This window comes from Coregonus clupeaformis, chromosome 25 (assembly GCF_020615455.1).
Source record: "Coregonus clupeaformis isolate EN_2021a chromosome 25, ASM2061545v1, whole genome shotgun sequence".
NCBI classification, from domain to species: Eukaryota; Metazoa; Chordata; class Actinopteri; order Salmoniformes; family Salmonidae; genus Coregonus; species Coregonus clupeaformis.
The window spans coordinates 29742095-29767595 of record NC_059216.1 but is presented as its reverse complement, the minus strand read 5'-3'; the positions used below and the strand labels follow the sequence as shown (position 1 = coordinate 29767595).

Below are 25501 nucleotides of genomic sequence, written 5' to 3'. Positions count from 1 at the left end.
TTTGAGGCGATCAGTTTGAGCAAGTCGAGGCGCAGAATTGCTAATCTTGATCACATAATATATGTTATTTGGTATGCAAGGGGATTTGAATATCAGTGTTCCTGCGCATTTCGACTGCAATGTAGTCAATCTCAAACATGCACATGGTCTCAGAGTAATCTTCTCTCGCTCCTCCAGGTGGCCAAGCAGTGGTACGACTTTGACAGATCCTCCTTCATCTTCGTCAGGAAGCTGAGAGAGGGACAAACCTTCACATTCAGACACCAGCATGACTTTGACGAGAACGGAATAGTCTACTGGATTGGCACCAATGCAAAGTAAGTCTCCTCCCGTCGTCTTTATGTGCAAAGACCTGATAATAAGCAAAATGCTTATGATCCAATATAAGAAAAACAACCTTGTATTAATCTAGTGTGTTTCCTCTGTGTCTCCAGGACTGCCTATGAGTGGGTGAACCCAGCAGCCTATGGCCTGGTGGTCGTGACCTCCTCTGAGGGTCGTAACCTGCCCTACGGCCGACTGGAGGACATCCTGAGTCGGGACAGCTCTGCCCTCAACTGCCACACCAACGACGATAAGAACGCCTGGTTCGCCATCGACCTGGGCCTGTGGGTCATCCCCTCGGCCTACACCCTGCGCCATGCCCGCGGCTACGGCCGCTCCGCCCTCAGGAACTGGGTGTTCCAGGTGTCCAAAGACGGCCAGAACTGGATGAGTCTGTACACCCACGTGGATGACTGCAGCCTCAACGAGCCAGGGTAAGTAAGCCTTGTCCTAGACAGAATGGCCCATAGGACAGGAGCCTCTCTTCAGGGAAAAACTCAGGACCCTAAACACATAAGTCTGATTCTGACTGTGAGTTTGTGTCTTGTCCTGTCGAAGGTCCACAGCCACCTGGCCTCTGGACCCTTCCAAAGAGGAGAAGCAGGGCTGGAGACACATCCGCATCAAGCAGATGGGGAAGAATGCCAGTGGGCAGACCCACTACCTGTCTCTGTCAGGCCTGGAGATCTACGGCACCGTAAGCGGCGTGTGTGAGGACCAGCTAGGTAAGAGTCTGCTCCTGGGTCCCATCAAGGTTTCTTCCATCTAGGGAGTTGGTCCTTGCTACTTCTGCTTGCTTTTTGGGGGGGGTCTAAGCTCCCGCCAGTGCTGTCAAGGAACAGTCAAAACACTTAAGGATTTTAACAAGTGTTCATACTCCTTGACTTATTCCACATGTTGTTGTTACAGCCTGAATTCAAAATTGATGACATTTATTTGTTTCTCACCCATCTACACACAATACCCATACTGACAAAGTGAAAATATGTTTTTAGAAATGAATTGAAAATGAAATACTAATTTACATAAGTATTCACACCCCTGAGTCAATGCATGTTAGAATCACCTTTGGCAGCGATTTAGAGCTGTGAGTCTTTCTGGGTAAGTTTCTAAGAGCTTTCCACACATGGATTGCACAACATTTACCCATTTATTCTTTTTTAAATTCTTCACGCTCCGTCAAATTGGTTGTTGATCATTGGTAGACAACCATTTTCAGGTCTTGCCATAGATTTTCAAGTAGATTTAATTCAAAACTGTAACAGTGTCCAGTGGAAAGCAGACAACCAGGTTTTCCTCTAGGATTTTGCCTGTGCTTAGCTCCATTCCGTTTCTTTTTTATCCTGAAAAACTCCCCAGTCCTTAACGATTACAAGCATACACCCAAACAAGGGCACCACTGGCTTCCAGTTGAGGCTCGCATCTACTACAAGACCAGGGTGCTTGCCTACGGAGCTGTGAGGGGAACGGCACCTCCTTACCTTCAGGCTCTGATCAGACCCTACACCCAAACAAGGGCACTACGTTCATCCACCTCTGGCCTGCTAGCCCCCCTACCTCTACGAAAGCACAGTTCCCGCTCAGCCCAGTCAAAGCTATTTGCTGCTCTGGCACCCCAATGGTGGAACAAGCTCCCCCACGACGCCAGGACAGCGGAGTCACTGACCACCTTCCAGAGACACTTGAAACCCTACCTCTTTAAGGAATACCTGGAATAGTATAAAGTAATCCTTCTACTACCCCCCCCAAAAAAAAACAAAAGTGGTTGTCCCACTGGCTATCATAAGTTGAATTTGTAAGTCGCTCTGGATAAGAGCGTCTGCTAAATGATGTAAATGTATTCAGGACAAAAAGTTAATTGCTTTGCCAACATTTTTTGCAGTATTACTTTAGTGCCTTATTGCAAACGATGCATGTTTTGGTATATTTGTATTCTGTACATTAGGTTAGTATTGTGGAGTAACTACAATATTGTTGATCCATCCTCTGTAATTGTTTTTAAAGTCACCATAGGCCTAAAATCCCTGAGCGGTTTCCTTCCTCTCCGGCAACTGAGTTAGTGACTGGGTTTATTGATACACCATCGAAAGTGTCATCAATAACTTCACCATGTTCAAAGGGGTATTCAATGTCTGCTTTGATTATTGTTACCCATCTACCAATAGAGCCCACAGTGGAGGTGTCATAATACCCATAAAACCTAGCGGTCAAACAGGGAAATGCTTCCAATCCTTTTCCACCGTACATTTTTCCCATAGGGGATTTTAGAAACACTTAATAAGGGCTGTGTTTCGTGTAGGCTTACCCTGGCGTGACGTTTTGATAACCATATAAATCTCTCTCGGACAATTTGACTTTTATCAATATATTCTGATCTATTTACTCTGATTCTAAAATGCTAATTAGACATTATGCAAAACTACAAATCCCTGCAAGCTCCTGCACGTCATGTCTAGCTGACACCTTTACTAACAGGTATTGTCTCAATTTAAAACTTGCACAGTTCACGGAATTGTCAATTTAAAGAAATGTAGCCAATTTATTCATTACCGTTTGGCTAACATTAGATAGTTAATCCAGAGATTCTTACCTTTGCCTCGATTTGGCAGTCTCGTCCAGATCATCATTGCATTTGGAGTTCTTTATCATAGTCACATTAGCAGCTAATTAGCATTTCATTTTTGGAGGGTAAATACAGGCAAATATATTAATAAAAGTCACCTTGTCCTACCTAGAGAGATTTACACAGTTATCAAAACGTCACGCCAGGGTAAGCCTACACGAAACAGCCCTTATTTTAAGTGTTTCTAAAATCCCCCATGGGAAAAATGAATGGTGGAAAAAAAATTGGAACCATTTCCCTGTTTGACTGCTAGATTTTATGGGTATTATGACTCATACATAACAAAGGGATTGAATACTTTTTGACTCGAGACATTTCAGCTTTTCATTTTTTATTAATAATAGAATTCCACTTTGACATAAGGTATTGTGTGTAGGCCAGTTACAGAACATCTCCAATGAATCCATTTTAAACTCAGGCTGTAACAACAACATTTTGAAAAAGTCAAGGGGTGTGAATACTTTCTGAAGGCACTGTGTGTATGCGAGGAGCACTCTTTTTGCTGAGGCCGACAGTGGTTGTACACTGAACAAAAATATAAACGCAACATGCAACAATTTCAAAGATTTACGTAGATATAAGGAAATCAGTCAATTGATATAAATTCATTAGGCCCTAATCTATGGATTTCACATGACTGGGAATACATAAATGCATCTGTTGGTCACAGATACCTTAGAAAAAAAGGTAGGGTTCTGGATCAGAGAACCAGTCATTATCTGGTGTGACCACCATTTGCCTCATGCAGCGCGACACATCTCCTTCGTATAGAGTTGATCAGGCTGTTGATTGTGGCCTGTGGAATGTTGTCCCACTCCTCTTCAATGGCTGTGCGAAGTTGCTTGGTATTGGCGGGAACTGGAAAACGCTGTCGTACACGTCGATCCAGAGCATCTCAAACACGCTCAATGGGTTACGTCTGGTGAGTATGCAGGCCATGGAATAACTGGGACATTTTCAGCTTCCAGGAATTGTGTACAGAACCTTGCGACATGGGGCCGTGCATTATCATGCTGAAACATGAGGTGATGGCGGCGGATGAATTGCACGACAATGGGCCTCAGGATCTCGTCACGGTGCATTGAAATTGCCATCGATAAAATGCAATTGTGTTCGTTGTCCGTAGCTTATGCCTGCCCATACCATAACCCCACCGCCACCATGGGGTACTCTGTTCAGAACATTGAGGTCAGCAAACCGCTCATCCACATGACGCCATACGCGTGGTCTGCGGTTTTGAGGCCAGTTAGACGTACTGCCAAATTCTCTAAAATGACGTTGGAGGCGGCTTATGGTAGAGAAATGAACCTTCAATTGTCTGGCAACAGCTCTGGTGGACATTCCTGCAGTCAGCATGCCAATTGCACGCTCCCTCAACTTGAGACATCTGTGGCGTTGTGTGACAAAACTGCACATTTTAGTGGCTTTTTATTGTCCCCAGCACAAGGTGCACCTGTGTAATGATCATGCCGTTTCATCAGCTTCTTGATATGCCACAACTGTCAGGTGGATGGATTATCTTGGCAAAGTAGAAAAGCTCACTAACAGGGATGGATGTAAAGCTTTTTGTGCGTATGAAACATTTCGGGGATCTTTTATTTCACGCAACATGGGACCAACACTTTAAATGTTGCGTTTATATTTTTGGTCAGTGTAGTATGTTTATGAATAATGATTCATTAGATGTTAATGACTCTAAGCAATCTGACCCGTCTCCTTCTCCCCTCCACAGGTAAAGCAGTGAAGGAAGCGGAGGCCAATCTACGCAGGCAGAGGCGTCTGTTCCGCTCCCAGGTGATGAAGTACATAGTGCCCGGGGCGCGCGTGGTGCGGGGCATCGACTGGAAGTGGAGAGACCAGGATGGCAACCCAGCAGGAGAGGGTACGGTGACGGGGGAGGCCCATAACGGTAAAACTCTACTACAGCCTAAGCCCACACCATCTAATATAACGTCCGTCTGGGTGTGTGGAACTGAACCACCACACCCACAGCTTGCATAGAAAGCTTTTGTTTTTAAATGGGAAAGGAAGGTGTAAGAAATGTTCTAAAGGGACTTAGTCGACTGACATGATGATGCATGTTTAAACTGCTAAAGCAGGACATAATGCAGAGCTTTATCCCAGAATAAACCCATACGTCACCCCATCATCATCACATGTAGACAGTGGGGAGTGTTGTAATAGTTGTTCAGAGAAATTGGGCTACGTAACTATGGCTATTGAACATAGGATGTGCAAAAACTAGTAACAATGTAACAATGGAGTCATTGATACAAATATAGAATTTTCTAAAACAAATTGTGAACATCAAGTGCATTTACATGCTTTGAGGAGCCTTTTAGTACATCTTAAAGGGCAATCCACCACTTTTCAACCTCATTTTCATAATCTCCAGCACAATACCAGTGTCTACATATGTGAAAACGGTGCATTTTGACTTTTTGTTGCAAAAAAATATACAGTTAAACTCGTTGCAGGTTTTGAAATGAACTGGTTTTTTTTTGCTTTTATTCTTACCCTTGTCATTTTATAGGACCATATCTTTTTAACTACAGATCATAGAAACATTTTCACATATGTATACACTGATACGGTCCTGGAGATAATGAATAGGAGGTTGAAAAGTGGAGGAATTGCCCTTTAACCCAAATCTCATTTTTTACTAACTCTCGTCCCACTTTTGTATGTTAAAAACTGAGGGTAGAGTCGGTCTGAAAGAAACCGACCAGCAGTTGTTCATTATGTCCTAATATAATGTTTGCGCTTACATAACATTTGTGCTATAACCCTGATCAGTAACTTGAAAAACAATGACTGTATAAGACATTGTACAGGTGGGTTGGTGGGCGGTGCTGCTACACAGTTCTAAACGGTCCAGCGTTTTCCCCCCTGGCTTTCCCACTAAAGACTGTTACTTTCTACCTTCTGCTTCTGACCTATCACGATAGGCCTATTACTTACTTACTCCTCTTCATCCCCATTGGGAAATAAGGCTGTGCTTTATGTTAATGAAGGATCAATAATAACCTTCAAGAGCACTTTAACTGTAGAGGCTGAGCACTGACTACAGAGCAGCCTAGTGGTTGATCAGAGTCAGTGCTACTGCTCTGCTATGTGACTAGACTGCATTATGTGGGGCTCATCCTCCTATTGCTCTTCCGGCCACATTATTAAATACAAGGGTGTGAAAAGGATCATATATTACCGATCTCTGTATGCCGAACGTCTTTTAAAACCACTCTCATGATCATTTTACGTATTTCACTAAACTTGCAAAACTGTCACTACCATTATACCCTTTTTGTTATTAGTTTGCTATTTTGAAGTGCAACCCTCCCCCCTCTCCCCCAACTTACCAGGTAACTTTTTCATACTTGTACAAGCCATCTGTTAGATCTCTGGGCAGCCATGTGTTTTAAATACGTTTTGACTAATTGTCTCCATCAATCAACTAAGTGCATGTTGATGTCACAATTTGCAAGCACTGAATAGACTCACTCCATTGCAACTATATTATATTTACATTGACAAAAATGTTCTTCAGTTCCTTTTTCTCAAGTGGCTTTTAGCTTCGCATTTGCAAAATTCTACTTTGCTTCTCATTTTCTGTAACTCATGATTTCTATTCCATTGCTTCACCTGGACCAGAGTAATGGACCATACGGTTTTGTTAAGACACCCAATATCTAATTTGACTTGCTATTGATTTAACTACTCAGCAATATGCTGAACATATTATCAGCTTCAGCATAGCTGCATAGAATTGCATACTGATTTTGAATTATGGCTCTAGTCTGAAGCTGTATTCGGCCCACCTGTCGTTTATTGTCATAAAGGTATCTGGTCCAGTGTCAAGCGGAGCTGCTGTCTTGACTTGCTGTCTGCTCTCTGCTGGGTCTCACAACATTCATATCCCTTTCCAGGCTGGATTGATGTCACCTGGGATGCTGGTGGCTCAAACTCATACCGTATGGGTGCTGAAGGAAAATTTGACCTCAAGCTTGCGCCAGGGTACGACCCTGAGTCTGCGCCGTCACCCAAACCTGTCTCATCCACTGTTTCAGGCACAGCGCAGTCCTGGAGCAGCCTGGTGAAAAATAACTGTCCGGACAAGGGTGGCTCCTCCTCGGCTGCAGGGGCCAGCTCTTCAAGCCGGAAGGGCAGTAGCAGCTCGGTGTGTAGCGTGGCCAGCAGCAGCGATATCAGTCTCAGCTCCACCAAGATAGAACGCCGGGCCGAGAGCCTGCTGGAGCAAGGGGGGGTACTAGGGGTCGGTGGTGGCACCCCCGGGGCAGAGGGCCAAGAGCCCATCGTGGTGCTATCCTCCGAGGCTGGATGCGCATCCAGCACGTTAACTGCTGAGGAGGGCGGCGAGCGGAAAGCGGGCGCGGACAGGCAAGCGGCGGCAGACGCCACGGCCATCTCCATGGCACTAGTCAGCGTCAGCTCGCCCGACGTCAGCTCCGTGTCCGAGTCCTCTAGTAAGGAGGCGGCTTCCCAGAGGCCTCTATGTTCTGCGGCCAGTGCCCGTCTGTCCGTCAGCTCTCTGCTGGCTGCCAGCGCTCCCATGAGCTCCAGCGCCAGCGTGCCCAACCTGTCGTCACGGGAGGCCAGCCTCATGGAATCGTTTGTGAGGAGGGCTCCCAACATGTCCCGCACCAATGCCACCAACAACATGAACCTGAGCCGCAGCAGCAGCGACAACAACACCAACACACTGGGACGAAACGTCATGAGCACTGCCAGTGAGTATTCAGCCTATACTGTCTGCAGGCCAGGGATGCATGGGATACATTTACATTTTAGTCATTTAGCAGACGCTCTTATCCAGAGCGACTTACAGTTAGTGAGTGCATAGATAATTTTATTTTTTTCATACTGGTCCCCCGTGGGAAACGAACCCACAACCCTGGCACTGCAAACGCCATGCTCTACCAACTGAGCTACACGGCCCTCAGCCTTCAGTGCACATAAAGGACCACTGTCCAGCCAGCTACTGGACATGATTGGTTAGACTTGTAGAAGGAGACTTGTAACTTGGGTTCGTGATTTGGTCAAACTTTTACATAAACGTAGAGTTTAGCTTCAGCTAGTACAATAATAAAGTATACAATTTTTACAACGTGAAGTAGTAGTCAATTTTACATTGCAAGGACACGTGTAATATTTTAAACAAGTACTGTGAATGCATACATCGCAAAAATATGTAAAATGTTTTACAATGTGTTCAATATTGATAAAATGATTGCTAATCTGATCACCACATAAAGGGAAGGAACAAAACAGCCAAGAATAATAACTACTGGCTTCACATAAGAATGGTGTTCTTGCTTTTGTGCTGATGTTTTTTTGTTTGTCTTTGCTCTAATATTAGGCTATTTCGTTAAACCAAGGAGAATCTAATGACTTTTTTGGCTTTGCTGACAGTGTATTACTAAATTTGATTTATTTCATCCTTAAATAGAGCTATAGAAATAATGAGCGGTGGATACTTTTATAATATTGACACATTTTTTTTACTCAACATGACTTCCAATGGTCAGAAGATGCTGACTGAGGCTTGAATGTGATAAGCATGTGTAGTGGCAGAAGAACTAGCATTCAATAATACCTGCTTATTTTTCTGTTTGGGAACTAATCGCATTTTTGGTTTTTGTTTGTTTGCAGCTTCTCCTCTCATGGGTGCACAGAGCTTTCCTAACCTCACAACCACTGGTACCACCTCAACTGTTACAATGTCCACATCCATAGTAACCAGCAGCAATAATGTATCCACGGCAACCACAGGTTTGTCGGTTGGCCAGTTGCTCAGTAACACTCTGACCACCAGCTTGACCTCTACGTCTAGTGAGAGCGACACTGGTCAGGAAGCTGAGTTTTCCCTCTATGGTAGGCTATACTAGACTTACTACTATTACTATGATTATTATTATTATTATGTTATATAGATTATATATCTTTTTTCTCCTCCTTCACTACTCTTCTGCTTCTTCAACATTGAACACATGTTTCTACTGCCTAACATCCATGTTGACATTTGACACATCTCGTCAGTCTCCTCCTCATACATTTGGCTAGCGCTTTCTAACTCGGACGCTATATAAAGTGCATGATGATCAGTTGTTTCTAGTGAGACCTCACACTTGAGTCATCTCCCTGCAGACTTCCTGGACAGCTGTCGTGCTAACACGCTATTGGCCGAGTTAGATGATGAGGAGGATCTGCCTGAGCCAGATGATGATGATGATGAGAACGAGGATGACAATCAGGAAGACCAAGAGTATGAGGAAGTTTTGGTACGGTCCAGGGTAAACCTTGGTTTCCACATTCATTTTAATAGGGTAAAATTTGTTGCAGTTTCTCTTCATATAGTGTACTTGTCGATTGCATGCTTGTACTCCCTTATAAAAAATTATTGCCTGAACCTCGCTTAAGTTTGTCTGTAAATTCTGTGGGTTGTGAAGTGTGTGATTTGTGAATGAATGCAATGTTGTTTTTTGTTTTGTTTTTATGAATGTTTCTTTCTCCTGTAGATGTCTAATATCTGTGTTGTGTGTAATACCTTGTCTGCCACTCCCAGAGAACTGAGGGCGGTTGTTCATGTCCTGTTTTAACAGGAAGAGGAAGAGTATGAAACCAAAGGGGGTCGGCGTAGAACCTGGGACGATGACTTTGTCCTCAAACGCCAGTTCTCTGCTTTAGTCCCGGCGTTTGACCCCAGGCCAGGCCGGACCAACGTCCAGCAGACCACTGACCTGGAGATCCCTCCCCCAGGTACACACACAACACCAACACTATACAGTTCAATATGTATGACTGTGGATGGACTTGGTTTGTACATGATTACTAGACAAATGGCAAGTCTTTCACACATACTTCAATTGAGCTCTAGAGCACAGCGGTGAGCTTTATCTTAATGTCTTTCCTTGTCCATACAGGTACACCTCGCTCTGAAGTCCAGGAGGAGGTTGAGTGTGCCCCCTCCCCCCACCTCGCCCTCATCCTCAAAGTGGCAGGGCTTGGAACCACCCGAGAAGTTGAACTACCTCTCTCCAACTACAAGGGTACTATCTTTTACTATGTCCAGAAGCTCCTGCAGGTTTCCTGCAGCGGGAGCATCAAATCAGATAAACTACGCCGGATCTGGGAACCGACATATACGTAAGTCTGCCTGGCTTGGATGATGGTTGTTTGAGTTTTTCCTCATGATTCTAACTTGATACTATGGTGAAACCTAAACTGAAAATAGCCTTTTGATCTCCTTTCCTAATGATGTTTTGACTTTCTGTGTTGCAGGATAATGTACAGAGAAATGAAGGATTCGGACAAAGAGAAGGAAAATAGAAAGATGGTAATTGACAGGTTTCACATCCCCTCAGTCTTTCTATCCTGCCCATTTAAAATCTTGGCTGTGAATTTCTGTGCCTGTTCTCAAATGTGTAGCTAAATGTTCCTCATGGATAGCTAGCCAGCTAGACAGACATACCTCACTAACCTTTTAAAGAAGCACGGAGACTGTGACTGAACCCGATTAGTCATAATGTAGCTAGAGTAACTGCACCGGCCTCTTTAGTGATTAAACCAATCTACTGTAATGCATGTCTATTTGCCTTGAGACTTTACAATCAGGAAAGACCAACATTTGGTTCTTCCTGTTGTAGGGTTGCTGGTCTGTAGAGCATGTGGAACAATACCTTGGCACTGATGAATTACCAAAGAATGACTTGATAACCTACATGCAGAAGAATGCAGACTCATCTTTCCTGCGCCACTGGAAATTAACCGGCACTAATAAAAGTATTAGGAAAAACAGAAATTGTTCTCAGCTCATAGCTGCATACAAGGTATAGAACGACATCAAGATGTTGCTTATATATCTATTTTCTCTTCACTGTTTTGATATATCGTTTTCTTTCTTGCTTGACTCACTTGTGTAGCCACTTGTGTTAGACAGTTGTTGCTGTTCTCTTAACTTTAGCTAAATGGCTTGTGGCTGTTCTGTAAATAATGCATTACCATGATTTGCATAGACGTCATTGTTGTGAGTCTGTTCCGTTTCATTCTTTTGTTGTCACCCGAACATGATTGTGAGAATGCAGTAATTGAATGTATGTACAGTAAAATAGCCATGTCCAGTTTTATGCTACTGTCTTCACTGTTAATCAGAGAGTTAGTGTAGTCAGGGAGCTGAAGGAAACATCAGGTTTAAACCACAGTCCATATGATTGCTTGCAGGACTTCTGTGAGCATGGATGCAGGTCAGGGGGCTTGAGCCCTGGGTCTCTGGGTGTCATGCAGACCTGTGACATCCTGAGTGTGGCCAGGGAGCAGGCCCAGGCCAAGGCTGGCTCCAGCCAGAGCGCCTGCGGAGTGGAGGACGTACTCCAGCTGCTCCGCATCCTGTTCATCATCGGGGGAGACCCCAACGCTCACGCACGCACCTTCCAGGAAGGTACGGACACACACATCAGAACACACACACTGCATCTTCTTCAACATTGGGGGACACCCCCACACACATCTACCAGGAAGTTACGGCTACACCCAGCATACCACCTCAGACAGTGGGAACTGGGCAACTCTGATCCTATGTAGTTGTACTTAGTTATGCCCCCATCTCATGTCATCTGAATACAAGATAACGTTCAACCTTATTTTATGATCCTCAAGCACTTTAGTCATGTGTTTGCAGTGAAAACGTAACTTGTTTGTGTTCTTAATGACACGTGTTGTTAATCTACTGTGTTTTTGACTAGATGTGGACGACCTCCAATTCAATGCATCGCCTGAGGAATTCACCAGCAAGAAGGTCACAACAAAGATTCTTCAGCAGATAGAGGAGCCTCTGGCCCTAGCCAGCGGGGCCCTCCCAGACTGGTGTGAGCAGCTAACCAGCAAGTGTCCTTTCCTCATCCCCTTCGAGACCCGGCAGCTGTACTTCACCTGCACTGCGTTTGGAGCTTCCAGGTTAGTGCTACTTGACATGTAACGGAAATGGGTGTCTGTCATGCTCTGTACTCTCCTGAAGCTGGTGCAATGTCTTGTACTGCAGTGAATAACAAACATTGTGCTCCCTCACATATTACATATTGAAGAGAAATTATTTGAGTGCTGTCCATTTCATTCACCTTATACTGTACTGACCCTGTATGTGCCTGTGTGTCCTCAAGGGCAATAGTGTGGCTGCAGAACCGGCGGGAGGCCACCATTGAGCGCTCTCGGCCCTCCACCACAGTACGGAGGGACGACCCTGGGGAGTTTAGGGTGGGCCGGCTCAAACACGAGAGGATCAAGGTCCCCCGTGGAGACCAGATGATGGAGTGGGCCGAGAGCGTCATGCAGATCCACGCCGACAGGAAGTCTGTTCTGGAGGTAAAATACCATGCTAGATTACAACAGATTTAAGCAGATATATTTTTTACTCCTGGACTAAAAAGCATGCTCAATGGAGAATCTATGTGGAGGGATTATTGATGGTCATTGGTTGCCATGAATAAGTGGTCCATGCAATGCTATGTGGTGTGAAATAAGTCCTCATTCATCCAATTCATAGTCATGAACTTTGTAAGCTTACTGTACATGCTTTTTTGTGTGTTTTTTTTACAGCTTGGTAATGTCCTCTATTACTTTGAATGGCATGGCTATGAAAGTTCTTAGTGACTACCCAATGTGTCTCTTCCCAGGTTGAGTTCCAGGGGGAGGAGGGCACAGGCCTGGGTCCCACCCTGGAGTTCTATGCTCTGGTGGCAGCTGAGTTCCAGAGGACTTCCCTGGGTATCTGGCTCTGTGATGATGACTTCCCAGACGATGAGTCTCGCCAGGCAAGTGCCACTTTACTGTCACATGAAAACGTAGACCTAATTTGGACTAATAATATGCACAATTGAAACAATTGACAATGTCCATGCAATTACATGCTCTAATTTTCTTCAAGAACAACATACTGTATATTTAGATTTTATGAACCATGTCAGTGTCACTTTAAATGAATACTTTTTGGATGAACTGTGTATTGTTCTTTCAGGTGGATCTGGGTGGGGGTCTCAAACCTCCAGGCTACTACGTCCAGCGCTCCTGCGGCCTGTTCCCCGCCCCATTCCCCCAAGACAGTGATGAGCTGGAGCGCCTCAGCAAACTCTTCCTCTTCCTTGGGGTCTTCCTGGCCAAGTGCATCCAGGACAACCGCCTGGTGGACCTGCCCATCTCACGACCCTTCTTCAAGCTTCTTTGCATGGGTGACATTAAGAGCAACATGTCCAAGCTGCTCTATGCATCCCGCGGGGGCCCTCTCCTCCTCGATCCTACCGAGCAGCACCGCCACTTCTCAGAGATCCAGTCGGAGGCGTCCACGGAGGAGAGCCAGGACACTTATTCCATCGGCAGCTTTGACGAGGACTCCAAGTCTGAGTTCATCCTGGACCCCCCTAAACCCAAGCCCCCAGCCTGGTACCATGGCATCCTGAACTGGGAGGACTTTGAACTGGTCAACCCCCACCGGGCCAAGTTCCTGAAGGAGATGAAGGAGCTGGCGGTGAAGAGGAGGCTGATCCTAGGGAACAAGAGTCTGTCTGAGGATGAGAAGAACACTAGGCTGCAGGACCTCATGCTGAAGAACCCCATGGGCTCTGGACCCCCGCTTAGTGTAGAGGACCTGGGGTGAGCACAGCGCCTACCACCACTCTTACTGAGAGAGCTTCTTAAATTAGTCAAATATTAAATGGTTAATATCCTGAATTGGAATGACATTTGTGCTAATTACATTGTTTTGTAGGCTATGTATAATCACCTTTGTCAGTTTCCCATTATGCTGATTAATTATTTGTTCCTTGACAGCTGTAACGTTGTCATTCAACATGGCTAATTTTGAGTCCCTTTTCTCCCAGATTGAATTTCCAGTTCTGCCCTTCATCCAAAGTGCATGGGTTCTCAGCAGTGGATCTGAAGCCCAATGGAAATGATGAGGTAGGTAGAGAACTGCACCACTATTGGCTCTGACCTGAGTTTTATTGGGTAGATGAGTGGTGTTTTAATCTGGCCTGTGCCCCTCTCTGTTAATCCTTCCAGATGGTGACCATGGAGAATGCCGAGGAGTATGTGGAGCTCATGTTTGACTTCTCTATGCACACTGGCATCCAGAAACAAATGGAGGCTTTCAGAGGTATGCCTATTGAAACGACACACAGATTAGCATTAGTCATCACATAGAACAAATTAATTTGTGTTTGCACACTACATTTTGAATGTAATGAAATGAGCGGTTCTTTTCTCAGAGGGCTTTAACCGAGTGTTCCCAATGGAGAAGCTGAGCTCCTTCAGTCACAAGGAGGTGCAGATGATCCTCTGTGGAAACCAGTCTCCTTCCTGGACATCTGAGGACGTCATGAACTACACAGAGCCCAAGCTGGGCTACACTCGGGACAGGTATGATGGCACTCGTATCTACTACAGCTTGTAGACTAGATAAATTACTCTGGCCAGCTTGAAAAAAGTTTATTTGACATTAGATCTCCTTGTATTGACTGTGTTAGTCGTGATTAAAAAGGGTTCAAATGACAAGAACTGAAATGGCGAAGTCGCTAACATGAACAGAACGTCACTTACTTAGTTCCTGGAGGAACATGGGACCTGCACTACTGCACCAGTACATCAACTGATACTATCTAACAGCTTGTTGTTTTCATATTTTGCTGGAGAGACCTTTTTAACTGTGTCTGTTCTGGTCCTCTCCACAGTCCTGGGTTCCTGCGTTTTGTGCGGGTGCTATGTGGCATGTCATCTGACGAGAGGAAAGCTTTCCTCCAATTCACCACAGGATGCTCCACTCTGCCCCCTGGTGGTTTGGCCAACCTGCACCCACGCCTCACCATCGTTCGGAAGGTAAGGCTCTCCATGAGGCCAATCACTGCTGAGTTTAGGAAACTATGTCAACCTTGTAGTACAGTAAGCCATCCTAATGAGGTTGATATTGACATGTTTCATAAATGCTGCCAGTAGAAATTTGGGGAATGTTTGAAATGAAATGTATTCTGTTCAGCTTTAAATCATAGTATTGTAATGACGCTACCTCCATCACTTGTATCTGCCACTCCAGTCCTCTGGGATTATAGAGCAGGGCTGTGACTGCAATGCAATGAACCTAATTTGTTCCTCCTAGGTGGATGCGGCAGACTCCAGCTATCCCTCTGTTAACACTTGTGTGCACTACCTGAAGCTGCCAGAGTATTCCTCTGAAGACATCATGAGAGAGCGCCTCCTAGCTGCTACCATGGAGAAGGGCTTCCACCTCAACTGAGCATGCTCCGTCTGCCCCATAATGACTGACCAACCCCCCTTGCTGGTGAAGCCTGTTGTGATTTGTTGCAGAAAAAGAAACATGCTGTGCTCTCTGAGATCTTCCCCCTTCCTCCCAACCCCACCAAACCTTAAATCTCCCCCGTCCTTTCCCCCTGAAAACTTTAGGAAGACAGTCCCATGTTAACTCAATAGCTACTGATACAGATAAGACCAGGGGCATCCCCCCACCTTCCTCCCCTGTCCTCTGACCCACCTGCTTACTTGTCACAGCTCCCTCCCTCCCCAGGGCACTCTGCTGCTTTAAGGGCTTGAGCAACTGGAAGCCGGGGCAGACAGTTTCCTCATGTTCTACAGTGTTTACTATCTCTCTCTCTCATACTCTGGCTGTGAGCATCTGTGTACAAGTTCTCTGTAGATTTTTGGGTTTTCAGATTGACACCATCTTCTCTCCATCACCCGGCTGTCAACCTCCTTCCTTTCCCTGCGTGATGTGAGGGGAGAAGGGCATCTGCTTCTGTAGAGCTAACTGTAGTGTTTTGGCATTTCCTTACCAGGTTAAGGTTTACTAGTGCCTGCATTGTTTGAATATTAGGATGTTCTTTTTCCTTTTACTTCATCTAACATCATACAATCATGATGCACATGCTTATTTTTCCTTTTCATTTTGCTTTCGTTACTGTGTGAGTGTTTTGATGTTTATTACCCTGCTATAAGGATCAAAGTCCCTGAGTGCATTTGTGTAATTTGACAATAAAGCTAGAGACAAAAACACTGGTTCTGTGTGCAAGGCACATTTAAAAAGAAAAAAAGCAAGCTATGCTTTCCCTTGTATTTTCTTTGTATATTATAAACATTTATTTAACTCAAGTTGCAGTTTGAAGTAAACAGATATTTTCAAATGTGTATGCTCCGAAAATAATCATTAAAATGTTTGCAAAGTATGAAAAGTATTGTTTATTTACGTTTAAAAAAAGACCTGAATAACTTTCCATGCACATTAAAGCTCCAAGGCAAAATGTACGTGTAATACCACAGTTCAATCTATTACTATAGCTACTGTATAAAAACAAATCCCTATTCTATGCAATGGATTATTATTGATAAACTCAAGTATGAAGTCCATAAATCATTTGGATGGCAATGTGTCCCTTTTTCAAAGGGAAATAGTCCTGGTTTGTTCAGATCTAGTGTCCAAAAGCCTGTTTTAGCATGGACAGCTCATAAGAGATCGACTCATCTTTGTATTTGTGCATTATAGCATCTGTGACAGCATGGGCAGCGCCATTGAGGCTATCACCATTTTTAAGTAGTCCGTTTTCTTCACGATTGGCTGATCCCTCCTGATGACCTGGTTGGACATGATTTCAACAGGGTCACCAGGAGGGATCATCCAAAAAGTTGAAAGTCTCACCCAGTTGAATACATTAAAATGGTGGAAGCCCTCAATGGCGCTGCCCATGCTAATACGGCCTGTTGGACACTAGAGGCCTCTCATTCTCTAGGGGGCAGCGCCAGTCAGAACTTTCACCATTTTGAAGTGGCGCCTTAAAGGTAAACTCCACCCTAAAACAATATTTTGGTATTTGTTTAATTAGTTGACATTGTCGCAAAATGTTTTGCTTGTCAGCCATCAAGTTTTCAAGATAAGCAACTTTCGTGCCACATTCAAAACAACTCGGAACTGGGAACTCGGGAATTTCCGACTTCAGTACGTTCAAAACAACTGGGAACTCGAAACAAAAAGGGGTTCCGACTGGGAAAAATCTATTTGAACGGTCATCCAACTCGGGAACTTGGGCCTCTTTCTAGAGCTCAGACTTTCCAACCTGAAGATCACTGACGTCATGATTTGACCTTGTATTTTTCAGAGTTCCCAGTTGTTTTGAATGCGGCATTAAAATACAGAAATCATCCCTGTGTGATGCATTTTGCACCATATAAAGCAAAATGTAAGGAGTTTTCCTTCAAGGATCACATAATTCCATCCAGGTCACCAGGAGGGATCAGCCAATGAATTATAGTCGTGAGGAGACATTCCATAACCGCAGGTGGCAGTAAATCGCCAACCTCTGCTTTAGTCCTGTTCAAACAACAAACTCTAGGTGGCAGTGTGCACCCTTTCAGTTTGCCAACTCATTGAAGAAAATTGACTACATAATGGAGATGGCCTCAATGGCTCTGACCGTGCTCTTAAAGACGTCATAATTGGACAGATGCGATGTCTATCTAAGTCTATGGTTCAAACAACTGCTCAATGTGCCTCAGCCATCTTGTCCAGAGCTAGTAGAGGTGCCAGGATGCGGTTCTTGTTGGTCTCCACTATGTGTCCATTCTGGATCATCTCATCAATGATGATGTGCACTTTATCCAGGTTGAACATGATCTGAGCTGGAGTTAAGGGCATTAAATAATCTCACTGTCAACATTGAATACACATTTATTCCCTATCACAGTGTAAAGGAGACCATTTGTTTCCTCCCTCAATGAGCCCTCTACATTAGTAAGAATAATGTTCTTGTTATCTCTGGCTACACCATTAACATGTCACTGGTCAGGTTGAACAACTTTGACAACTTAACAGTGAACTGTTAACACCACCGACTGTAGTTGCATTCCACTCCTTATGACTGGTCTGACCCCAGCTAGTCTGACTTCCCACTGAGCCCAGACAATGACAGTAGTCTTCATCAGTCTGTGCAGTGCCATACTAAATGCTAGGCCTGGAATGGCACTGTTGGCAAGCCACATGAAAAGCCCCTAATGCAAAGGTGGACAGGCAGACAGCCCCTGCTTCTGTTTCAATGACATGTTTCCTCAAACTGATTAATAACAAAACAAGTTATAATAATTAGTAAAGGATACATCCAATTCACTCTGTTAGGAGAGAAAAACACAAAGCAGTTACATGATTATTAGGCAAACCAGGATACAGCACATCTGCCAATGGAAAACAACTGTCTAATGTGAAGTATTTACTTTTCTAATGGGGAACGATTCGTTTAGAGTAATGTATTTTTGTCCCAGAAAATACTGACCTTAAAAATGCTGAGCTATGCACAGGTGGTTGGATAGTTAACATGAAGTAAATCTAGTATACAGCAAGAATGTGCTAAAGTAGTGAATAAAGAGACTGAACTCACCACACGACTAAAGTACGTGTCAAGAACCTCAACAAAGTTGTGTACCAGCTCATAGATTGACAGCTCATTCTGTGGGAAAGAAGGACATCCCACACCATGAATCATGTATGCATAATCACAATAATACAATCTCAACCTTAATCTGATAACACTAATACTTGTACACTTATAACAGTGAAATGATGAACTCACCTCAGTGTCACTGATACCAACAACTATGAAGAGAGCAGCATACTGTCGATACACTAGTTTGAAGTCCTTGTATTCCACAAAAGAGCACTAGATAGAAAATAATAGTTACTTGGATGTGAATTCCAGGATGAGCTCAGTGGCACACTACTAACTCAGCATGAAGAATACCATAAATACAAACAAAAATGTTTAGCATGACAATCAGTGGCAAGGACTGGAATTCAAGCTAAACAGACTGATAACAGACTTGTAAGGTCTAGGTTATTTCTACTAGATTTCATTCTGTCCTGTATTGTCTTGTCTATGCCCCCATTTATGCATTGTCTTCTCACTGTTGTGTTATACCCCTGAAAGTAAACAAAAAAAACGTGATTTCTAATTGAGTAAAAAAATTATGTGATTGAGAGAGAGACCTCTTCCTTTTTGCGTGACAGGCATCTCTTGACAACATCAGCCTCCAGAGAAGGCCTCTTCTCAATGTCCACCTGCTCATAGTACTTAGACAGGCGGGTCTGGCCCTGCTTGTTAACCATCAGAAGGAACTTGATCATGGTGACCTCTAAGTCCAGTGTATCTGCAAAAAACAAAATAATGATATATACTACCGGTCAAAAGTTTTAGAACACCTACTAATTCAAGGGTTTTTCTTTATTTGTACTATTTCCTACATTGTAGAATAATAGTGAATAAATAAAAACTATGAAATAACACATATGGAATCATGTAGTAACCAAAAAAGTGTTAAACAAATCTAAATATATTTAATATTTGATATTCTTCAAACAGCCACCCTCTGCCTTGATGACAGCTTTACACACTCTTGGCATTCTCTCAGCCAGCTTCACCTGGAATGCTTTTCCAACAGTCTTGAAGGAGTTCCCACATATGCTGAGCACTTGTTGGCTGCTTTTCCTTCACTCTGCGGTCTGACTCATTCCAAACCATCTCAATTTGGTTGAGGTCGGGGGATTGTGGAGGCCAGGTCATCTGATGCAGCACTCCATCATTCCATATCCTTCTTGGTAAAATAGCCCTCACACTGCCTGGAGGTGTGTTGGGTCATTGTCCTGTTGAAAAACAAATGATAGTCCCACTAAGCCCAAACCAGATGGGATGGCATTTCGCTGCAGAATGCTGTGGTAGCCATGCTGGTTAAGTGTGCTTTGAAGTCTAAATAAATCACAGACAGTGTCACCAGCAAAGCACCCCCACACCATAACACCTCCTCCTCCATGCTTTACGGTGGGAAATACACATGCGGAGATCATCCGTTCACCCACACCGCGTCTCACAAAGACACGGCGGTTGGAACCAGAAATCCCCAATTTGAACTACAGACCAAAGGACACATTTCCACCGGTCTAATTGTGCATTGCTCGTGTTTCTTGGCCCAAGCAGGTCTCTTCTTCTTATTGGTGTCCTTTAGTAGTGGTTTCTTTGCAGCAATTCGACCATGAAGGCCTGATTCACACGGTCTCCTCTGAACAGTTGGTTGAGATGTGTCTGTTACTTGAACTCTGTGAAGCATTTATTTGGGCTGAAATTTCTGAGGCTGGTAACTCTAATGAACTTATCCTCTGCAGCAGAGGTAACTCTGGGTCTTCCATTCCTGTGGCGGTCCTCAAGAGAGCCAGTTTCATCATAGCGCTTGATGGTTTTTGCGACGGCACTTGAAGAAACGTTCAAAGTTCTTGAAATGTTCCGTATCGACTGACCTTCATGTCTTAATGTAATTATGGACTGTTGTTTCTCTTTGCTTATTTGAGCTGTTCTTGCCATAATATGGACTTTGTGTTTTACCAAATAGGGCTATCTTCTGTATACACCCCCTACCTTGTCACAACACAACTGATTGGCTCAAACGCATTAAGAAGGAAAGAAATTCCACAAATTAACTTTTAACAAGGCACACCTGTTAATTGAAATGCATTCCAGGTGACTACCTCATGACGCTGGTTGAGAGAATGCCAAGAGTGTGCAAAGCTGTCATCAAGGCAAAGGGTGGCTACTTTGAAGAATCTCAAATATAAAATATATTTTGATTTGTTTAACACTTTTCTGGTTACTACATGATTCCATATGTGTTATTTCATAGTTTTGATGTCTTCACTATTATTCTACAATGTAGGAAATAGTAAAAATAAAGAAAAACCCTTGAATGAGTAGGTGTTCTAAAACTTTTGACCCGTAGTGTAAATAAATGGTGTAATTGCAAATCATGCACAAAGTCTTTGTGTAATAGCCTTTTTTGTTTGTTTATGCATCTGTAACTGATCAGTTATCTACATATCCCATTCAGCAGTCAGAAGGACTATGGCCAAGCTAAACTAACAACATTTCAGATGCGAGTAACGCTTCGAACACACCGACTGGGAAATTTTCGTTTTGGGACACCAATAGTACATTCATTTCCAATGGAACGCTGTGTTTGCCTTGCTGCATTGCGTTGTAGAGGCAGTGGCAGTACGTTCTGTGTGGTGCATACGTTGGATTTGTCGAACATATGCGTCAAACTGTATGTGTAAACGAGTTGACAGAAATGGTAGCAGAAGGTGAATGTTGAACTTTTGTTGCACACATATCTAGATGATGCCGCATACTATTTTGTTCAAAGACACAGTCGGTGTGTTCAAAAAAAGAAAAGGTGAGTATGTCCCATCATGCAGCGCGAGACATCCCCCCCCGGCAGTAAGGAGCCTCATATCCAACTCCAAGGATTGGACTAATGGCGGCCAACAAATCCGTACACTGAGAGCGAATCCAAAACATAGCCCTGTCTCACTACAACCGCCTAGCCATTCCAGGGAAAGGCATCGTCAAATTCATACGGGAACACTGATCTGAAAGGGGGAGGGGGGCGAATTCAAGCAGCAAATTGAGCTGGGACTTTCCTTTTCTTAAAAATGGATGAACACCCTGGCGGAGGAGTTGGAATGGCTGCCCCAAGACAGCAGCAGGGGAATAACAACGTTAATCCCCAAATCGGTGGTGGAGGTGGCTCAGGGATGGGGCAGCAGCAGCAAGACGAGATGCCACGGCCACAGCAATATACCATCCCTGGTATTCTACATTACATCCAGCACGAATGGGCCCGATTCGAAATGGAGAGAGCTCATTGGGAAGTGGAAAGGGCCGAACTTCAGGTAGCTATTAACATGCTAACGTTAGCTCAGCTAACTAACTAAATAAACACAGACGCTTGAGCAACAATGCATTAGTGTGCAACTTTTATGATTTTAGCCTATTTGCATCCAGTGACCATGCTTCGATAGCTTGTGAACGTCTACTATAGTTTGTCCAGTTAGAAAACAAATACCGTTAGCCACGGAAATCAGTTAGTTACCTGGCTGGATGATGATAGCTTAGCGCAGGCTGACAAATGCTGGCTAAGTAGTATATGATAAAGTGGAACATCAAGTTGATTTGTTTGCAATGTCTTACCCGTGGTTGTATGAATAATGTTGACTCTTGCTGTTGTGCTACTTATTTAGTCGTTTCATTTTAGAGAGTCGTTGAAATACAGAAGGATCTAATCAAACCGAATCCAGCGGACTGTCAACTAATCTCTGAGAGCAGCCATTTTGGTTTGGTCATTATGGCGACAACTTGGCTGGGTCCTCTTGAGTCACGGACAGGCTTGACTATGTTAACTAGCTAGCTAGACAATCTTGAAAAGGAATGAATACCATATTGTTAATCACATCAATTGTGCAATATCTTTAACTTAAAGTTTGTAAAAATGTCACACAAAAAAATACCATGTAGTCTGATGCCATTTGGATGGTTTGTGCCTGTTATTAGCAAGCTAACATAAACAAAGTTAGCTAGCTAGCTAACTGTCCCAAGGCCCCACACGGTCTGACACACAGCACTGTCATTTACGATCGAACAAGTAAAACAATTCGCTTCAGGCTTTGTTAGCTATCTAGCTACATTCCTTTTAGAATTTCCTTTTGTGTCACGGATGTGATCTTGGTCAATTGGATTATTTTTAGTTTTTCCGCTGTGGTTTGTTTTATGACATTTTGACAGGTTTTGTTATAAAAAGTATGTTATGACATCAGCTAACGTTATGTGACCTGTCGAGACTACCTGGCAGTCTTGCAGATATGAAAGTGAATGTTGGTTCAGTGTTGTGATTGTATTAAGGAATGTGGAGGTGTTGAAATGCAAGCAGTGCCAGAGAGTCAAGTACTGCTTTGTTTGAACACACCCCACACCAAGCCAGTTGAAGTGGAGGCAGTTGGGAGGTTGACTCCCCTTGTACTGACTTGCTCAGTGACACATACCTTCTTCACCGTGACTCTCACTCTGCACACTGATTCAAGGCCTACCAGTCAAGAGATTGGAATGGATATAAGGCAGCACAGGCTTCCGCATCCCTGTAGTGCGCTACATAGCCACGGTCTGTCTGTGTCTCTCTCCCTCCCCCCTCCCCTACAGGGTCATGACAACTAGATGTCATGACCCTGTAGAGAATTGATTGTTTAACTAGATGGCCAGAAAATTAGCACGTTTTAGAGTTCTGTTAAGGGTTAATGTACAGCAAAAAAATAAAATAATATATATTACCAGTCAAAAGTTTGGACACACCTACTCATTCAAGGGTTTTTCTTTATTTTTACTATTTTTTACATTGTAGAATAATAGTGAAGACATCAAAACTATGAAATAACACATGGAATCATGTAGTAACCAAAAAAGTGTTAATCATATCAAAATATATGTTATATTTGAGATTCTTCAAATAGCCACCCTTTGCCTTGATGACAGCTTTGCACACTGTTGGCATTCTCTCAACCAGCTTCATGAGGTAGTCACCTGGAATGCATTTCAATTAACAGGTGTGCCGTGTTAAAAGTTAATTTGTGGAATTAATGGTTTTGAGCCAATCAGTTGTGTTGTGACAAGGTAGGGGGTGTATACAGAAGATAGCCCTATTTGGTTAAAGACCAAGTCCATATTATGGCAAGAACAGCTCAAATAAGCAAAGAGAAACGAAAGTCCCTCATTACTTTAAGACATGAAGGTCAGTCAAAAGGTACATTTCAAGAATTTTGAAAGTTTCTTCAAATGCAGTCGCAAAAACCATCAACCACCATGGTCCTCTGTAGCTCAGCTGGTAGAGCACGGCGCTTGTAACGCCAAGGTAGTGGGTTCGATCCCCGGGACCACACATACACGAAAATGTATGCACGCATGACTGTAAGTCGCTTTGGATAAAAGCGTCTGCTAAATGGCATATTATTATTATTATTATTATTATTATTATGAAACTGGCTCTCATGAGGACCGCCATAAGAATGGAAGACCCAGAGTTACCTCTGATGCAGAGGATAAGTTCGTTAGTTACCAGCCTCAGAAATTGCAACCCAAATAAATGCTTCACAGAGTTCAAGTCACAGACACATCTCAACATCAACTGTTCAGAGGGGACTTTATGAATCAGGCCTTCATGGTCAAATTGCTGCAAAGAAACCACTACTAAAGGACACCAATCAGAAGTCCTGCTTGGGCTAAGAAACACGAGCAATGGACATTAGACCGGTGGAAATGTGTCCTTTGGTCTGGAGTCCAAATCGGATCATTTTTGTTCCAATCGCCTTGTCTTTGTGAGACGCAGTGTGGGTGAACGGATGATCTCCGCATGTGTAGTTCCCACCGTAAAGCATGGAGGAGGAGGTGTTATAGTGTGGGGATGCTTTGTTGGTGACACTGTCTGTGATTTTTTTTAGAATTCAAGCATGGCTACCACAGCATTCTACAGTGATACGCCATTCCATCTGGTTTGGGCTTCGTGGGACTATCATTTGCTTTTCAACAGGACAATGACCCAACAGGCCAATGCAAATTGTCCGGGTAGCCATAATTAGCTGTTCAGGAGTCTTATGGCTTGTGGGTAGAAGCTGTTAAGAAGCCTTTTGGACCTTGACTTGGCGCTCCGGTACCGCTTGCCGTGCGGTAGCAGAGAGAACAGTCTATGACTAGGGTGGCTGGAGTCTTTGACCATTTTTAGGGCCTTTCTCTGACACCACCTGGTATTGAGGTCCTGAATGGCAGGAAGCTTGGCCCCAGTGATGTACTGGGCTGTACGCACTACCCTCTGTAGTGCCTTGCGGTCGGAGTCCGAGCAGTTGCCATAACAGGCGGTGATGCAACCAGTCAGGATGCTCTCGATGATGCAGCTGTAGAACGTTTTGAGGATCTGAGGACCCATGCCAAATATTTTCAGTCACCTGAGGGGGAATAGGCTTTGTTGTGCCCTCTTCACGACTGTCTTGGTGTGTTTGGACCATGATAGTTTGTTGGTGATGTGGACACCAAGGAACTTGAAGCTCTCAACTTGCTCCACTACAGCCCCGACGATGAGAATGGGGGCGTGCTCAGTCCTCCTTTTTTTTTTTACCCTGTAGTCCACAATCATCTCCTTTGTCTTGATCACATTGAGGGAGAGGTTGTTATCCTGGCACCACACGGCCAGGTCTCTGACCTCCTCCCTATAGGCTGTCTCATCGTTGTCGGTGATCAGGCCTACCACTGTTGTGTCGTCGGCAAACTTAATGATGGTGTTGGAGTCGTGCCTGGCCATGCAGTCATGGGTGAACAGGGAGTACAGGAGGGGAATGAGCACGCACCCCTGAGGGGCCCCTGTGTTGAGGATCAGCGTGGCAGATGTGTTGTTACCTACCCTTACCACCTGGGGGCGGCCCGTCAGGAAGTCCAGGATCCAGTTGCAGAGGGAGGTGTTTAGTCCCAGGGTCCTTAGCTTAGTGATGAGCTTTGAGGGCACTATGGTGTTGAATGCTGAGCTGTAGTCAATGAATAGCATTCTCACGTAGGTGTTCCTCTTGTCCAGGTGGGATAGGGCAGTGTGGAGTGCAATAGAGATTGCATCATCTGTGGATCTGTTGGGGCGGTATGCAAATTG

The 25501-nt window shown here is 44.1% G+C and overlaps 3 protein-coding genes across 8 annotated transcripts in view; 2 read left to right on the top strand and 1 right to left on the bottom strand.

Annotated features, from left to right (window-relative positions):
- LOC121539507 (E3 ubiquitin-protein ligase HECTD1) overlaps positions 1 to 16933 on the top strand; it is a 28789-nt gene extending 11856 nt beyond the window's left edge. For 2 of the 6 annotated variants that reach the window (XM_041848056.2, XM_041848055.2), the window contains exons 21-41: positions 178 to 317; positions 435 to 758; positions 883 to 1049; positions 4680 to 4856; positions 6871 to 7692; positions 8615 to 8836; positions 9110 to 9288; positions 9565 to 9721; positions 9886 to 10108; positions 10244 to 10298; positions 10609 to 10791; positions 11183 to 11399; positions 11704 to 11914; positions 12118 to 12319; positions 12631 to 12768; positions 12972 to 13603; positions 13831 to 13909; positions 14012 to 14105; positions 14218 to 14368; positions 14680 to 14824; positions 15102 to 16933. In XM_041848056.2, the coding sequence (XP_041703990.2) occupies positions 178 to 317; positions 435 to 758; positions 883 to 1049; positions 4680 to 4856; positions 6871 to 7692; positions 8615 to 8836; positions 9110 to 9288; positions 9565 to 9721; positions 9886 to 10108; positions 10244 to 10298; positions 10609 to 10791; positions 11183 to 11399; positions 11704 to 11914; positions 12118 to 12319; positions 12631 to 12768; positions 12972 to 13603; positions 13831 to 13909; positions 14012 to 14105; positions 14218 to 14368; positions 14680 to 14824; positions 15102 to 15239 (4656 nt within the window). In that variant the 3' untranslated portion in view covers positions 15240 to 16933. The remainder of the gene's footprint in view (positions 1 to 177; positions 318 to 434; positions 759 to 882; positions 1050 to 4679; positions 4857 to 6870; positions 7693 to 8614; positions 8837 to 9109; positions 9289 to 9564; positions 9722 to 9885; positions 10109 to 10243; positions 10299 to 10608; positions 10792 to 11182; positions 11400 to 11703; positions 11915 to 12117; positions 12320 to 12630; positions 12769 to 12971; positions 13604 to 13830; positions 13910 to 14011; positions 14106 to 14217; positions 14369 to 14679; positions 14825 to 15101) is intronic. The other 4 variants (XM_041848058.2, XM_041848057.2, XM_041848060.2 and 1 more) reach the window with 4 other exon arrangements.
- Positions 16934 to 17085: 152 nt separating this feature from the next.
- ap4s1 (adaptor related protein complex 4 subunit sigma 1) lies at positions 17086 to 22239 on the bottom strand. Its single transcript, XM_041848053.2, has 6 exons — positions 22015 to 22239; positions 18987 to 19147; positions 18574 to 18660; positions 18382 to 18450; positions 18104 to 18115; positions 17086 to 17624 (listed from the first exon to the last, which is right to left on the bottom strand). The coding sequence occupies exons 2-6, from the start codon at positions 19122 to 19124 to the stop codon at positions 17493 to 17495; spliced, it is 438 nt and encodes a 145-aa protein (XP_041703987.1). The 5' UTR covers positions 19125 to 19147; positions 22015 to 22239; the 3' UTR covers positions 17086 to 17492.
- strn3 (striatin, calmodulin binding protein 3) overlaps positions 21262 to 25501 on the top strand; it is a 26567-nt gene continuing 22327 nt past the window's right edge. The window contains exon 1 of the mRNA XM_041848052.2: positions 21262 to 21716. Within this exon, the coding sequence (XP_041703986.2) occupies positions 21477 to 21716 (240 nt within the window). The 5' untranslated portion in view covers positions 21262 to 21476. The remainder of the gene's footprint in view (positions 21717 to 25501) is intronic.

Excerpts from the sequence above, each read along its gene's own strand:
- ap4s1 (XM_041848053.2), bottom strand. The coding sequence starts at position 19,124 with ATGATCAAGTTCCTTCTGATGGTTAACAAGCAGGGCCAGACCCGCCTG. Across the intron at positions 18,661-18,986 it reads TGTCACGCAAAAAGGAAGAG|TGCTCTTTTGTGGAATACAA; the intron begins GTCTCTCTCTCA and ends TTTTCTATCTAG. Across the intron at positions 18,451-18,573 it reads TTGGTATCAGTGACACTGAG|AATGAGCTGTCAATCTATGA; the intron begins GTGAGTTCATCA and ends TCTTTCCCACAG.